Source organism: Saccopteryx bilineata, chromosome 7 (genome assembly GCF_036850765.1).
Source record: "Saccopteryx bilineata isolate mSacBil1 chromosome 7, mSacBil1_pri_phased_curated, whole genome shotgun sequence".
Lineage (NCBI taxonomy): Eukaryota > Metazoa > Chordata > Mammalia > Chiroptera > Emballonuridae > Saccopteryx > Saccopteryx bilineata.
In genome coordinates this window covers 70,849,229-70,865,596 of record NC_089496.1, presented here as the reverse complement: position 1 = coordinate 70,865,596, position 16,368 = coordinate 70,849,229, and the positions used below count along the sequence as shown (strand labels likewise).

The following is a 16,368-nucleotide window of genomic DNA, read 5'->3' as shown; positions in this document are numbered from 1 at the left end:
ACCTGGGTAGAAAGGAGTGATACATGGGTTGGTCTGTACTTCTCTGGAACCTTAGGAATGTTTCACATTCACCTTCTTGCTTCCTTGAGTCCATCAAAGCTCATTGATTTGAAGGCCAGGTGAGAAGGAGGCTAAACGTGTGGATGGAAAAGGCAGATGGCACAGGAAGGCAGCTTTAGCTGTGGGGGTTATGTCCCATGCTTGTGGCTTATAATTCTTCCTCTCAAAGCCACACATAACCCTGGAAAGGCTCAGTGTCCCCTGCTCTGATTCCAGTGTGGTTTCCTAGTTTGTGTGCTATAAATGATCTCCCAGCAGCCATTTCTCACAGTTCCTTTCAGACCTCAGAGCTGCCAGTTTCCTTATTTCCAGTTATCCCTATAAGAAACTATAGTAGAGTTTGGGCTGGTTTTGAAAATAACACGCCCCGGTCTACACCATATAGTACAGATGCTCCCAGTAAATTTTTTCTGTCCCCCTGGGGTCTGTCACCTTCATCAGCCTTACCAGGGAGGAGAGGTTACAAAGGTACACCTTCACACACAGTGGAAATCCCAGAAAACATTACTGCTATAATTTTCCAAGTGTCTTAAACAACTTCCTTGCTTTGTGCTGTGGAACTTGATCTTGCGAAACCAGGGTTTCTCTCTGTGAGGACTGGCAGTCCTGCTGAAGAAGCTTTTCCAGACCGCAGCTATTGTGGCAACTGGAGTTCTTCTAGAAATGCAGGCTGGGAAGTTTCCAGGAATAGTAAGTGAGTCAGAGGAAGGGGGTTGGAAACCAGAAGCAGTGGAGACTTGCTAGGCGAGGGTGGAATCAGTCGGGATTCAGGAGGTGGACAATAAGGAGGAAGTGGTTTTGAGAGTCCTTGTCAACCTCTCCACTTCTCGGCACACCGGGAGGGCCTGGAGGGCGAGGGCTGACCATGGACACCTTCACTCTGTGTTTGCTAGCGATCCCTGAGAGCCTGAGTGTACACCCAGCTTCCTGCTGGTCCTTCGCCGCCTTGTTGTCTCATGACATTGTGAAAGCCTGTTCTTTTCCATCTCACATCATTAGTTGGCAAGCAGGTGCTTTGAGCCATGACATTCATTTTCCTTTTAAAAACTGCCCCATGACTGCATTTGCCTATGTGTCTTTGGTCTCTTGAGGAAAGCGTTTTACTTTGTTTTGTAACCGAAAAGTGCTCCCAGTACTGATCATGACTTGCTTAAGCTATCTTGGATTAGTCCCGCAAGCATTTATTGAGCACGGACCATGGGCCAGGCACTGAGATGCTGAGGCTGTACAACTGCATGAGCCGCCATGCCCCCTTCAGTAGCTCCAGGTCTGAGTTCCTATTACTATAGCCCCCACCACACCTGAAGAGTGTTTCATTGGCTCCCTTCAAGGAACAGGGAAGAAAAGGGGAGACTTGCATTTTGTGTGCTCAGGTCGGATGTTTTCTAGGCCTCTTTCACTGGTTTTTTCTGAGCATTAAGTAGATGGCCCTGAGGGTCTGTTCATCCCCCCATGTCTCCACAGGGTGGCCTCTCAGCAGCCCCCGCCCGGGCCGTGTCCGCTGTGAAAAACATCAACCTGCCGGAGATTCCTCGGAACATCAACATTGGTGATCTCAACATCAAAGTCCCCAACCTGTCCCAGTTTGTGTGAAGGTTGAAGACTGGGTTGAACCGGAGTCCTTGAAACAAGCAAAGCCAAACCAGTCCTGCAACAGAACCCACTCTGAGCCTTGGGAGAGCAGCTCAGGCCCTGACCACGCTGTCATGGAGCGGGGAAGGGAGGCCTGTGTCACTGCTTGCAAGTGCTCTGTGCTCACATGTGCAGCCTTGCTGGTCTCTGACACATGTGACCACTGCAGATGTGAGGCTCCCTGAGTGGGTGGGTCAGTGTGCCCAAGCCACTTTAGCCCTCTCCCTCCCACATACAGCCATTTCCAGGGATTGGGGGCCATACTGAGAGGCCCACCTGCTTCCCAGGATCCCCACTAGGACCTTGTCTGACTAGAGTCTTCTTCCTCAGCACCACAAGGCATCTGAGGTCCTGTAGCATTTTCTTTTGCTGGTGAGGTGCCATAACAGGAAAAGGGCTGAACCCTTAGATCTGGGATCTGGTGAATTGCAGACATAGCAGGATCTTACAAGAACCAGCCAGAGTGGCCCAGTGGCTCTGACAGGTTGTCAGCCCCAGAATCCTTTCGTGTAGCCAAGCTTCCTGACTACCACCTCCTGAAGAAGGCATCTCCCACTGCGTCGTCCTAGCCCTGCCCTCCTAGGTGTCTATGATCATAAGCCTGGTGCATGCCCACCACCTTCCTGCTGATCAGGAGAGCACCCCACACAGCCCTCACTTCAGCACAGCTGGAATCATCCCGCCTTAAAGGGGAGAGGCCCTGTGTCTGTAGGAAGTAAAGCCGGCAGTGTGTGGAGCATCTCAGATTTACGACTCTTTCTGGATTTAAAATACGTTCTCCTCACGAGGAGCAGACGGGTCAGTTGCTGTGTTGTGAATGATGAGTCTTCTCTGTGTGGGAAGACACTGCCATCTGCACCAGCTTCTGGAGCATGAGAGCCTGGGCTGGCAACCAGCCATTCTAGTCCTAGCCAGGAGAAGGTTGGGAACACGGGAAGCGCGCTGGTAAGACTGGTAGCAGGCAGCATCTCTTCCCTGAGTTCTGCTTAGGCGGACCTTGTTTCCCACAGGTGACATTCTTGCAGCCCCAGCTTTGGAAACCTATAAATGTTTATGTGCGATCAGAGTCCTTCTGTGGTTAATTTAGAGCTAGAACTGCTCCTCGGGGTAGTGTCTGCTGCTCCTGCACGGCCTCAGTCAGGTCTCAGGGGCAGTGTTGAGCTGCTTTGAGATCAGGCAGCTCTGTGCACCAGTGAGGCGCCTCCTGGCTGGGGCCAGACTTTCCTCAGGCCTCCTGATGCTGTCGCAAAGCCTGTGCGCGATGGTGCCCAGCAGGACCGTGTGTGTGGGCCGCGTCTCTTCCCTCTTTGGACAGTGCTTCCTGTGGCCGCTTCCCATTGCTCAGGCAGCCTCTTGTCCTCAGTTTTTCAGATCCTCTCTGGTAACCTCAGAGAGGGGTTGTGTTGCTCAGAAGCCCTCTTATGTCAGAACAGGGAAATGCAGGCGAATAATCTAATGTCAAAACCTTGAGGAGGGTTTAATTTTTTTATAGACATTTCAGCACATTCATATCCCTTTCCCATTTGCTGAATGTGAAGTAGGAATGAAGGAAGGCTACTGATGTTTATTTTGCACCTGCCAGAAGGTGGCTCGAACAGAATCCTTCCACAGTCCTTACAGCAAACATCGTCATCTCCGTTCTCCAGTTGTAGAAAGTAAGATTCAGAGAGGTAACCGGCTTTAGGTCACACAGGGCTAAGAATTGAGCCTGCCTAACTCTAAAGTCCTTTTTTCCCCCCACTACTCACAGTGACTTCTTCTAGTTTTATCTTTTTTTCTTGTGGATGCGGAAATAGTCCCACAGAGATTAAGTAGCTTCTCAGAAACTTATTAAAAATAGGCTTGATTTTCTGAGGAAGCCCATGACAACATCGTAGAGTAAGAGCTGGAGGGCCCTGTGCGGGCTGCGTTGTAGTGATGGGGAACGGAAACCCAGAGTGTTAAGTGTATTGAGTGTCACAAAGCTAAGGACAGGTCATTGTTCTTGATTTGTTTGTGGTTCAGTGCGTTACAGTAGGAAGCCATGTGTCCTGGAATTCCTGGGACAGTTTTCAGATGTTTTGTCTGCCAGAAACCAGTGGTTCCCACAAACCATTCACTGGCCCTGTAGACTCCAAGAGTGAGCACCCCAACCACACCCCTAACTCTGCCTCTAAAATGGTATACAACTTCAACCTGGTTTTGTGTTTGGAAGACTTGATCCCTTTGGACAAGCCCCATCATTGTTCATTAACTACTTGAGGTTGAAAATCCAGCTGGCTTTCTTGTCCACTATCAGTAAAGCCATAAACTTTTTTTTTTCTTATAAGCAAAGAGAAAAACCTTATTGGCCTGTTTTTGAAGAGAGGTAGATACTGCTGCTGAGAGGTTTCAGTTATGAAAATAGGAACTGGGACTGAATTTGGGAATCTTGGCCCTGGATGGTTTACACAAGAGCATTTCCTAAAGTGGTACAAAAATGCTGGGGTTTTTTGTTTTTGTTTTTTTAATGTTTATTTTATTAATTTTGAGAGAGGAAGGGAGAGAGAGAGAGACAGGGACATTGAGCTATTCTTGTATGTGCCCTGACCGGGGATCAAACCAGCAACTCTACGCTTTGGGACGATACTCTAACCAGCCGAGATATATGGCCAGGGCAGAATGCTGGGTTTTCAGTGCCCAGTGTCACTAATTAAAATTGAAAGTCCTGTCATTATGCAGTTTCTAAGTGCCTGGTGGGTACAAGCCCAGATCTAGGTAGCAAAGATCAATAGACCAGGCTCTGTTTCCCACCTTAGTCTCTGAGTGCTCGGATTGAGCCTGGCTGGCAGCCTGAAGCTCTGTGGAGCCGGGAGTCCAGGACTTTGTGTTATATGGAAAATTTATTTATTTATTTATTTATTTATTTATTTAGAGAGGCAGGAGAGAGAGACAGAGACAGGAACATCGACCTGTTCCTGTATGTGCCTGGACCAGGGAATCAAACCAATAACCTCTGCGCTTCAGGACAATACTCCAACCAGCTGAGCTATCCAGCCAGGGTTTAATTGTTTTAATTGATTGATTTTTAGAGAGACACAGAGAGGAGGGGGAAGGGAAGCATTCGTTTATGGTTCCACTCAGTCGTGCATTTATAGGTTGCTTCCTGTGTGTGCTCTGACTAGGGATTAAACCCGCAACCGTGTTGTTTCAGGACGACACCCTAACCAACCAAACTAACCAGCCAGGGCCTATATGGAATATTTAAACAACCCGTTTCCTACCCCCAGGTGACCCTGTCATGCTGTGCTCCGAACAGCCTGTCTTAGTTCAAACTTGTCACAAAACTACTGTACGCTGGGAGGCTTAAACAACAGACATTTCTCACAGTTCTGCAGGCTGATCAAGATCAAGGTGCCAGCACATTTAGTATCTTATGAGTCTGCTTTCTGTTTCATAGATGGCCTTCTTGCTGTGTCCATGTGGTGGAGAAAATTCTGTCCCTTATAAAGGCACCATTCCCATCATGGGGGCTCTACTTCATGGCCTCATCCAAACCTAGTTACTTGCCAATGCCCTACTTCCAAATCCCTTCACATTGAGGATTAGACCTCAACATATGAAGTTGGGGTGATGCAAACATTCCATCCATACAGTGCATCTAATTACCCACATTCCCCCTGGGCCTGATTGTGGCACTGTGCTTGTCACATTGAAGATGAAGTCAGCGTAGCATGTTTTCTCAAGTTCCTGTTAGACCTCTGCCACATCAGAGCCAGCCCTCCCTCACCTCCCCCTCCACCTCCACACAGCCACCCTGATGAAGCCCCCTCTGGCCTCAGCTTCACCAGAAAGGAAACCAGACTGTTAAAACCTGCCTTGTGGAGCAGTCTTTGGCAGGGTTTTTTTCTTGGTGTGGCCATCTGTCCAGGGCTTTCCTAATAGGATGCAACAGTGATTAAAGCCTGACAGTAAACATAGAGATGAGTCACTTAAGTAATACAAACCCAGGGCGTTGTTAGCTCCTAGCAGACGTCCTGGTCTTCAGCCTCCCAAGTCCTCTAACCTGCTGCTGAGAAGGTGCCCACGTCATTATGGTCATTGTCAGCCCAGTATCTACCAGCATGTGGTCAGTGCTCACAGGTGCTGAGTGGCTGTCCTTGTGGCTAAGACTTGGGCCTCAGGAGCCCTGGAGGTTGTACACCTGCAGTGTTCTAGCAAGAGTTAGCAGATATGCAGACAGGCCCCCTTTAAGGAAGTAGTTTCATGAAAATGATTAATCTTTTCCAAGACTGTTTAAATTCTTTGCTGTTTCAATGATTGAATGTTTTAAAAATCAAACACTCATGAAGTTCAAAAGTTGAGGTAACAATAGGTTCTTCAGCCAGACTCACCCTGTTCCTCTAAACTACAGAGCTCCCTTCCCCATTCCTGGTAGAAAGAAATGTTTTCAATTTAAAGGATTAAGAAGTCCCTGGATTTTTATTACAAAAACTTTGTGTATCTTCTGCTATAGGGAGTAGGGGATTCCAGACCACCCGTGTGAAGCGGCATCCACTCAGCACTGCCTGTCCTTGCTCTGCTTCCCTTTGCCGTGGACTCTGTTTGGGTTATAGTTACTGTCTGTCCCTACTAGATGTTCGCCCCTCAAGGGCAGAGGTTGTCTCTTGCTCGGTACTGTATCCCAGCTGCTATAAACAGCATTCAATAAATGCTGTTTATACATTTGTACACAGCATTCAATAAATAACTAGAATGAGTGAATGTCTGAGGCGAACAGTAATCATTCTTAGAGGAACTCACAACCTGTGCTCTCCAGGGCCCTGTGCTCAGCACATTGGGCAGATGTCCACCAGCCAGCTGGGAATCAGGGAGTGGGCAGGAGAGGAAACAAGTGTCCATCCAGAGACGTGGTTGAAGCCATGGGGCAAGCGACATGGCCAAGGGATGTGAGGTGAGGGTTGACCCAGCCTGTGGGAGGGGAAGTGAGAGGAGAGTCTAGACAGCGGAAGGACTTTAAGTGGGAGGCCACCCCTGCTGAGAGACCAGGGGTCTAGGGACTAAGAAAGATGACCCCCTCCTGGGCTTGCAGTTGCCCCCACCAGGCCCCTCCCCCAGTGATGCAGCAAAATGAGGGAACTTTGAAGGGTTGGTGCCACGTCCCGTGCAGCGAGTCTATTCCAGGGTCTCCAGCGGGAAATGGCATGAAATTGAATGAAAGAGACTTAAGGATATATACAGGATGGGTTTGGGAGGATGCCACAGCTCATTGTCAATAGTCACTACGGTCCGAGCCGCAAAAACATGGCCACCCCCAGAAAACATCTGTCTATTTTCTGGGTAACATGGGCCATTAGCAATTCAATTAAGTTTCCAAGGCAACTCAAAGACAACCCCCACCATACTAGTTAATCTAACTTTACACCAAGAAGAAACTAGCTTCCAGTCTCTTCTGGGGAACATGGGTGGGCAGAACGAGCAGAGAAGCACAGCCCTTTGTTAATTAGGCAGGTCCCCTAGATATCCCAACTGCAAAATACCCTGTTGGCTTATTTGGTCCCCAACAGGTTGGTTCTGGCCAAGTGGTGGTTGTACTAAGAGTGGGTTGTGTAAGAGTTCTGGGACACTCACAGTCTTTGGAACTCCTGCCTCGGGGGGTTTTAAGGGTTAATAGAAGTGATATAGACGTAGAGGGCTCCATCAACACTGGCTGCTGCCACTGGGATTTTTGCAGAGGGGAGGGGTGTTGATGTAGATGCAGTAAGCTGGGAGAAGTTTGGTATGTGGTCCTCAAGTCCAGGGGGAGAGGGAATTAGGGGTGCCTCAAAGGATTGTCTGCAGAGGGACAATGGGGACAGTGGCTGCTGGCCTGGCCCCACCAGTGCGGTCCCAGGCCTCTATATTAGAGGCCACCACTGGATAAAGTTGTAGGGGAAATGGCAGTCTCTGGAAGCTTCCCCTATGATGAGGAGTTTGAAGACAGAAGAGCAAACTCCTGACTGGTAGGACCAGAAGTGTGGGGAACTCCCTTCCCCTGGAGTCAGCAGGGAGACCCAGAGGCCCTGCAGACACAGAGTCGGGGCTTGTAGGGAACTCTACACTGCCCATAAAAAATGGGGTCTTTGGGTCTTTTTAAGAGAAAACCTGCCTGGCTAGGGGAAGGGTACTGGATAGAGCATCTATGTAGGCCACTAAGGTCCCAGGTTCAAAACCCCAAGTCACTGGCTTGAGCACAGGCTCACCAGCTTGAGCACAGGGTCACTAGCTTTGAGTGTGGGATCATCAACATGGTCCCATGGTTGCTGGCTTTAGCCCAAGGTCACTGGCTTGAGCAAGGGATCACTGGCTCAGCTGGAGTCCCACAGTCAAGGCACATATGAGAAGCAATCACTGAAGAACTAGTGTGCAACTACAAGTTGATGCCTCTCATCTCTCTCCCTATCTCTGTCTCTCTCTTGCTAAAAAACAAAAATGAGAAAAGAAATCTGACATTTTTCTTGAACTCTGATGTCAGTCTGGCCTGCTAAGAGTACTTGGGAACCGGGAGGCTCCCCTGCCTCCTAGGTGTGTCCTCCATGCCTTCAAGAGGGCAAGTGAAGGTTGTCTTCCCCATTGATGAGAACGAGGACCTAACGTGTAAATTTTTCTTGGCACAGATTGACAGCCTGAAGCAAGCCCTCCCTGAGGTGGTATTCAAAATACACTGCTCACAAAAATTAGGAGATATTTCAAAATGAATATGAAGTGATAAAAGAAAGCATTTGATTTTTTTTTTATTTAACAAGAACATCCACAAAGCAAACAAGTTAAAGAAGTTGTTTGATTATGCAAATGAGATGCAAAACCCACTTTATTTCATTGGTGAAAACACACTATACAAAAGGCTGAAAGTACTGGAGTAGCTGCACGTTCCCTGACCACCTAATTTCTGCGAGTGTATTAACCAACCAGCATGGCTCAGACACTGACCAGTCAGAGTGGAGGTCCAGATGGGGGGTGGGGGATGACTGGCAGTCCTTGTTGGTTCTGCCACCAGAAGCCTGCCTCTCCTGAGGCGACAGAGGGAGAACCCAGAGACTGCCACACCTAGGGCAGCTGCAGTTCAGCTCTTTGCTGGCCTGGGTGAGGCCCGGATAAGGCCCCATTGGTTGAATGTTTGGCTTGTTGTTAGGCTTGTTGAATGTCTCCTCCAACTCGGGCACTATAGTGGGAGGGACAAGGGGCCTCCTCGTGCCCCATCTCTGGACCCTCACATGCTGACAGTGAAACTGGAGACCCAGAGAGAGCCGCAAGCCCAGGCACTGCCTGCTGCAGAAGACCACTGCCTGTGCTGGGCAGCCTGAGAGTGAAGCTTTTCTCTGGCCTCTAGGTCTGGGCACTGGGTGCCAGTCCCTTGACCCCTCTGCAAGCCTCCGCGTGGCTCCCCAGCTGGCCATGGGCCACACAAATCTTGCTCAGTCTGGCGTGAAGATGGCGACATGTATGGCCTGGGAGGTAGTCCTCTCTTGCTAGGGAAGTGCCTGTATAACTGAGGCAAGCTGGGATTTGAACTGCCAACTGCTAAGCCAGCTTCTCTGGGATTTCGTTGTGTGTCCGGGAGGCAGGGCTGGACCTGCTTGCTCCCTCAGCACCAGTCCACCAAGGAGGTGGCTCCCTCTCAGATGCTGGGCTGGGTGCTTTGGGGCATTTTCTGCTGAAATGACCTCTCATGAGGTTCCCAGCAAGTACCTGCCTCTTCTCCACCAGCTGGGCCCTGGGAAGTGCCAACCAACCCAACAGCTGTTTAAAGTTCATGATGATGATACTGGATTTGAGGGAAATCCCTGGGTCCAAACTGCCAAATGGGAGCGTCACCATGACACTGCCTGGCATTGAGCTTCTCCTGGCACCGGGCACGGGTTGACAGTGGAAACCGGCCGTTCCTGGCAGGCCCCTCCCTGAGCCACAGTACTCAGTATTACACCCCTTTCCTCTCCGGTCACCCCACACCCAGCTCCCGCCCCAGCCCAGCCCAGCCCTGCTGGGCTGCTCTGGGCTCCCCTGGCCTGCGCGTGATGTCTAGTTCTCACGTGTCTTCACAGGTGGTCCCTTTGCTCTGAGCCTGCAGTCCCCAGCTTTGCCCCAGTTGGGAACTCAGTTGTCACAAGTGGCAGCACTGGGAATAGTGCCTAGTTACGGTATAAGCTAAATAAATGTTAGGTTGTTATCAATGTCCTGTCACTGACTGGTCTCGCTGGCCCCACCGTGAGCCCCCACAGTCCTCCCAGGCTGGGAGGAGCCCCTGTGTTCCCAGCCCTCAAATCTGTCCAGTAGACAGAGCTGGTCCTATGAGTCCAAAGGGGAAAGACGCCGGGTTAGCACATCTCAGTTCATTCATCAAGGAATAACCAGCCCATCACTTAATCTTCACCACCACCCTGTGAAGCAAAGTGCTGTTACACAGAGAGGCTTAGCCCAGAGTCACTTAGCTAATAATTATCACAGCCAGGATAAAGTCTGACCCTTAATAGCCACTGTCCACCTCCTGCCTCCCAATGTTGGACACAGGGTCTGGCCTAACCCTTTCCTGAAACCTCTGTCCAGGTGTAGAACTGGACCCCTTAAAAGCCTGGAGGGGGCTGCAGTGACCACCAGGCTCATGGCCTCATCTCTGTGGACAGCCAGTCCCTGGGGACCAACTTTTGTGCAAATCTGAGTACCAGGGAGACTACCTGACTCCCAGGGCCTCTGCCCGAAACGGCTTGGGGCCACTGGGGGGTAGGGGCCTGGAGTGCTAGGGTCTAAGCTGGACAGGTAGAGGCTCCCAGCCTAGTGAGGGCACCAAAGGAGGAGATCTAGGGAATTCTGCAACCTCAGGGCACCACTGATCATTGGGCTGTGACAGAGGAGAGGCCTCCAGGCTGAGAACAGGTTTTCAAAGGAGGGAATTCTAGAAAAGGTCCCAGGCTGCCAGAGCAAGCGGAGGAAACAAGACAGGTTGAAGCAAGTTTCCCAGGTGCTGGACAGGTGGGGCCTGAGAGAGGAGGGAAGAACACCCCCTGATTTTCTCATGTTAGAGGCAGGGGTGTGGGGTATGTGCTTCAGGTGAGCCATGTGGGGAGTGGGCAGAGGCTGCCCTGAGACGGGCTGGGGGCCACACCCTGCTGGGTGTAGTGGGTTGAATGTGGCACCCAAAAGATACATCCAGGTTCTAATTCCTGGAACCTGTGAATATGACCTTATTTTTAAAAAGGGTGTTTTGGCCTTAGCCAGGTGGCTTAGTTGATTAGAGCATTATCCCAACATGCCAAGGTTGCAGGTTCAATCCCCGGTCAGGGCACATACAGGAATCAACCAGTGACTCATGAATAGGTGGAACAATGAAATCAGTGTTTCACTAGCTCGCTCTCGCTCTCTTCTCCCTTCCTCTATAAATAAATAAATGAAATTAAAAGGGTTGTTTGATATAATTAATTAAGGATCTGGAGATGAGATCATCTTGGATTATTCAGGTGAGCCCTAAATCCAGTTACAAGTGTCCTTATAAAAGACACAGGAGATAGCCCTGTGACCACAGGGGCAGAGCTTGGAGCGCTGCAACCACAAGCCTGGAGTCACCAGAGGCTGGAAGACTCCTGAAAACCCCCCTAAGAGCCTTTGGAGGGAGTCTGGGTCTCAGAATTTTGGCCTCCAAAGGGCAAGAGGATAATTTTCTGTTGTTTTAAGCCACCCAGTTTGTGGTAACTTTGTTATGGAGCAGGTCTGCTGGGTTGTCTCAGGGTGGGCTAGGCTGGGTGTGCGCAGGGGAGCTGCAGAGGGTGACAGATGATGGGACTGTGGGAGGGGGACAGGCAGATAGATGGCTAGGGCTTTCAGGTGGGAGGGTGGGCATCTGGGAGGCAGATCCAGGACAGGGCACGTTCAAGAATGGCAGGGCCCTGGGAAGGGATGCAGGAGGGGTGGCTGAGGAGGCTGGTGATGGAGAAACCCCTAGAGCTGAGGATTCCTAGGGAAAGAGGCTAATGCCCCAGGAAGTGGTCGTGCCTGTTGGTCAGAGACAGTGTCCATGGAGGTGCCATTGCTGAGGCCATCCTATGGGTTAATTGTTGGAAAACTACCCACACCTCTTCTACTGTGTCAGGACAGCCCTGTGAGGACCTGCCCCCACTTTTCAGATGAGGAAGGTGAAGGTTCCGGATGGCCCAGCTTTAAGTGCCAGGCCCTGACAGGAAGCCCACTGTCCTGAGCACCCTGCCCTGCCTGCAGGAGGCTCCCAGAGTGAGGTCAGTCACGGGGGAGGGGACGGGGGCTTAGGGGGCCCTGGGTGGGAGCTCGCCCCGGGTGCAGGGCTCATTCTGCTCTCCTGCACTGCCCAGCCCGTCCCTCCCTCACCCTGCCTCCGGGACTTCTGTCCCTTCCACAGCCCTGGCCCCCACTGGGCCCAATTTAAATCAACAGGCCCTGTCCCACTTCTTTGCCAAGACAGCTTGTTCTAAAAGCTGCTCTTTGTCCTCCCCCCCCAAATGTGTTTTTAATCAATTTTATAATAAAACCCAAACTGAAGTCTTGGAAACAACAGCAATAAGAAATAAGAATTTTAAATAAACTCAACTCCAGGAAGTGCTGAGTCCTGCACTGTGCTCTCCAGGCCAGCAGCAGCTCGGGTTCCCCTCCGCCCGCCCCTCCGCACCTGCAGGGCCGGTCACCAGGCCTCCTAAACATCCACTAACTGCCCCCCCTGGGAGCCCCTAGTCTCTGCCAGCTGCTGAACTCCTTCGCCTCTGCAGAGCCCCTAGTCTCTCCCTTCTGCCACTCTCCAAGCTGGTCCTCCAACTGTCCCCAGAGCCTCACTCTAAAAGGACATCCATCAGTGTCCTTTTCTCAACATTCATAAAGCCCGAGCTCCTTGGCAGGACATCCAAGGCTGCAGCGTCCAGTGCCCGCCCGCCCCAGGCGTACGCCCTGCACCTGACCCTGACGCTGTCCTGTGCTTCCAACCAGAGTGGTGCTCCTCTCCACGGTCGTGACAAGTCCTGTGCTAGGCACTGGGGCCCAGGCACAGTGCAAACAGTCCAGACTTACCCCTACTGCTGTCGCCCGGGGAGACCATGAGGCCAGGCACCACCTAAGCACAGAGCGGAGTTCAGCCTGCTGGGAGCGTGTGTTCCTTACATGTTTGTTGACTGACCAAGTGCGTGAGTGAATCACCATAACTTCTCACTCCTGGGTAGGGGCTGTGCTGGACTCAGAGTTGAATCACTCTCTGAGTAGGTGCTCAGTTCTCGGACACATGCTCTCCAGGGAGAAGCAAAAGTGTGGGCAAGGGGCAGGGCAGGGCAAGGAAACTGAGAGCTCATGATCCTCAAGGCTGGGGGAGCCTGGGAGTCCGCATCCCCTCCCTGCACCCCACTATGATCTCATGGCTCCAGAGAAGGGAGGGAGGCCTGGAAATAAGTGCCCCAGTCCCAACCAAGGGACTCCAGCTTGGAAAGGGGACTTCGGGGAGAGGTCACCATTGAGCTGCCTGGAGCTGGTCCCGGCCCCACCCTGAAACCCAGCATTACCCGCCAGGGCTCTGCCCATGGGGAGGGCCAGGCAGGGCCCAGCCCCTGCCATCTCCCACTTTCCAGTGCTTTCTTTCCCCTTTTCTTTTTAAAGTAGTATTGCAATAGTTTTGGTGATGGTGGTGGTTACCACAAAAATAGTGTATGTTCTAACAATGCAAAGAATACACAGGTATATAAGGACAAAAATGGTAGTCTCTCTCACCCTGACCTTCTCCGTCCACTGTAACCTCAATGAAGCCACTTATGTTCACCATTTGGCTCACGGGTTCCCTCTCTGTCCCAACACGCGTACAACTACCGCAAGTTCTTGAGAACATGGGATCATAGTCAATGTATTACTTTGGCATTTGCTTTTAAACTTAAAAATAGACTGTGGACACCATTTTGAGGTAAATATGTACAGAATTAACTCGTTCTAACTGCTGTGTAATTTTTCCTGTAGGTGGATACTTGAGGCTATAATTTCTCGTTGAGTTCCCTTGGGCTTAGGGTAAATGCCTCCAAAGCAGAGTCCCCGAAGGGTATATGTATTTAAATTTTTAATCAGTTTTGCTGTTTAGCTTTCTCAAGGGCTCATAGCAATTTTCAAGGGTTCCAGGAGGTCCTGGGAATGCTGGTTGCCCACATCCTGGCCAACTCTAGATGTTGTCAGTCGTCTAAACCTTTGCCAGTGTCATGAGCAAAAACTGACATCTCATTGTTTTGAAATTGTGTTTCCTGAATATGACTGAGGTTGAACATCTTTTCTTGTGTTGTTTGGCCTTATTAAAATGTCCTCTTCCATGAGTTTTTGAATCTAATCCTTTGCCCAGTTTTCAATTGTGGCATCTTAATTTTTTTAAATCACCTGTAGGACAATTTATTTTTTTTAGCAGAAGAGAGAGACAGAGAAGCAGACAGGAAGGGAGAGAGATGAGAAGCATCAACTCATCATTGTGGCACTTTAGTTCATCGATTGCTTCTCATTTACGCCTTGAGCAGGCAGCTCCAGCCGAGTCAGTGACTCCTTGCTCAAGCCAGAAACCTTGGACTCAAGCCAGCAACCTTGGGCTTCAAGCCAGTGATCATGGGTTCCACACTCAAGCCAGTGAGCTGGCGCTCAAGCTGGCAACCTCAGGGTTTCGAATCTGGATCTTCAGTGTCCAGGAAATTGCTCTATCCACTGTGCCACCACCTGGTCAGGCTTGTAGGACATTTTTGAACATTATTGATATTAACCCTTTGTTTTATGTGTTGCAAATGTTATAGTCCAGTGTGACAGTTGACTTTTGCTACAGAGAAGCTTGTATATACTTATTTTTAACTCTTTGTTATAGAAATCTGAAAACATACTCAAAGGTAATAAGAACAGTATAATGAATTCACACTGTACCACCTCTGAGCTTTGACAGCGATCATGATAAGGCACATTCCCCCCCAGTACGAAGTTTGCCTTTGGACGTTGCCTGTGGTGGTTTTTGCAATGCAGAGATTTTTTGCTTTTGTGTAGACAAATTTCTCAATCTTCCTTTTTGTGGCTTCTAGGCTTTGTGAAATACTTAAAAAAGGTCTTCTCACTCCATGATTATTAACAAAACAAAACAGATTCTTCTAGTACTTGGAAAACATGATTTATTATGTTCTAAATGGTGGTGTGGTATTTTTTCACAAGAAGGACCATCATTTATTTAACCAATCCCAATTACCAAGCATTAGCTTGTTTCTGACTTGCCCCTATTATAGCCGCTGGATTGACTGAGCAGCTATCCCTGGCTATCCTCACCTCATCTGGATTATTTCAAAGCAAACCTCAGACATCAAGTCATTTCATCCATAAACATAAAAGGTTTCAAATTTTTATATTGTAGAATTGGTTAATCCACTTTAGTTGTATTTACATTTTGAATAGACAGTGTATTCGCATTTAAAAGGATAAAAGGATACATAGAAAAATCTCTTTCCCACTTCATTTTCTCACTGCCAGGGCTCCCTTCTGAGGAAACAAACCAGTCTATCAATGTCTTGTGTGTCTTTAGAGTTATTATATACAAGGGTGGGCAAAAGTAGGTTTATAGTTGTTTGTATGGAAAATAATACAATAATTAAAAATAGTAATATGAGAATAAACTGTTTTGCATATTCACTACTGTAAACCTACTTTTTCGCACTCCTGTATATTATGCTATGCGGCAAAGGGGAATTAAAAAAGTGAGAGGAATTAAAATTGCTATCAGCTGACCTTAAAATTGAGATTACTTTGGACTATCCCAGTAGAGGCGATGTAATCACCAGGAACCTTTAGAAGCAAGAAGCAGGAGAAAAGTTAATGTCAGGGTGCTGCGATGTCAGGAAGACTGACACTGGCCATTGCTGGCTTTGAAAATGGCAGGGGCTTTTCTGGCCTATGGTGGCGCAGTGGATAAAGCGTTGACCTGGAACGCTGAGGTACCGGGTTCGAAACCTGGAATGCTGAAGTTGCCAGTTTGAAACCCTGGGCTTGCCCAGTCAAGGCACATACGAACAACTAAAGTGAAGCAACTGTAAGTTGATACTTCTCGGTCGCCCCTCACCTCTCTATGTAAAATCAATAAATACAACCTTTAAAAAAAAAAGGAAAAAAGAAAATGGTAGAGGCCACAAGCCAAGGAATGTGGGCAGCCCCCAAAAGCTGAAAAGGGGCAAAACAAAACAAAACAAAAAAACAAACAAAAAAACACACACCCACAGATGCTCCGTGGGTGGCCAGAAGAAAGCCCTGTGAATGCCCTTGAGTGCAGCCTGGTGAGATCCATTTTGGACTTGACTTACAAAACTGTAAAGTAAGTGCGCTGTTGTTTTGAGTTTGTGTTAATTTGTTAACAGCAGCCACAGGAAATGAATACTGATACCATCTGGTATTGCCCAGTAAAAAGATGCTCAGAGAAGAGAAGGACCCCGCCCCTGCCTGCACAGCCTCTGGAAGCAGCATCTGGTGAGAAGCCCGTCCCCTGGCTCCAGTCACTTTATTTGCTAGGTCCACCTTCTGCTCTGCCTTCTTTCTGATAAGCCCCTGGAATCATGAAAGTTAAATAAACGTCCTGGCAAGATTCAGTTATCCGGAACACCCATCTTTGGAGTTGGCAGGATTCGAGGGTTTTTTTCCTGGATGACTGGGGCTTCCCTCACCCCAGCTGGAAAGGCCGAGCTCTGTGCC

General features: G+C 49.4%; 1 protein-coding gene across 2 annotated transcripts in view; it reads left to right on the top strand.

Moving 5' to 3' along the window:
- Positions 1 to 2,758, top strand: part of LOC136311038 (AP-3 complex subunit sigma-2) — a 63,845-nt gene extending 61,087 nt beyond the window's left edge. For both annotated transcript variants that reach the window (XM_066240186.1, XM_066240187.1), the window contains one exon: positions 1,525 to 2,758. In XM_066240186.1, the coding sequence (XP_066096283.1) occupies positions 1,525 to 1,653 (129 nt within the window). In that variant the 3' untranslated portion in view covers positions 1,654 to 2,758. The remainder of the gene's footprint in view (positions 1 to 1,524) is intronic.
- The last annotated feature ends 13,610 nt before the right edge of the window (positions 2,759 to 16,368 follow it).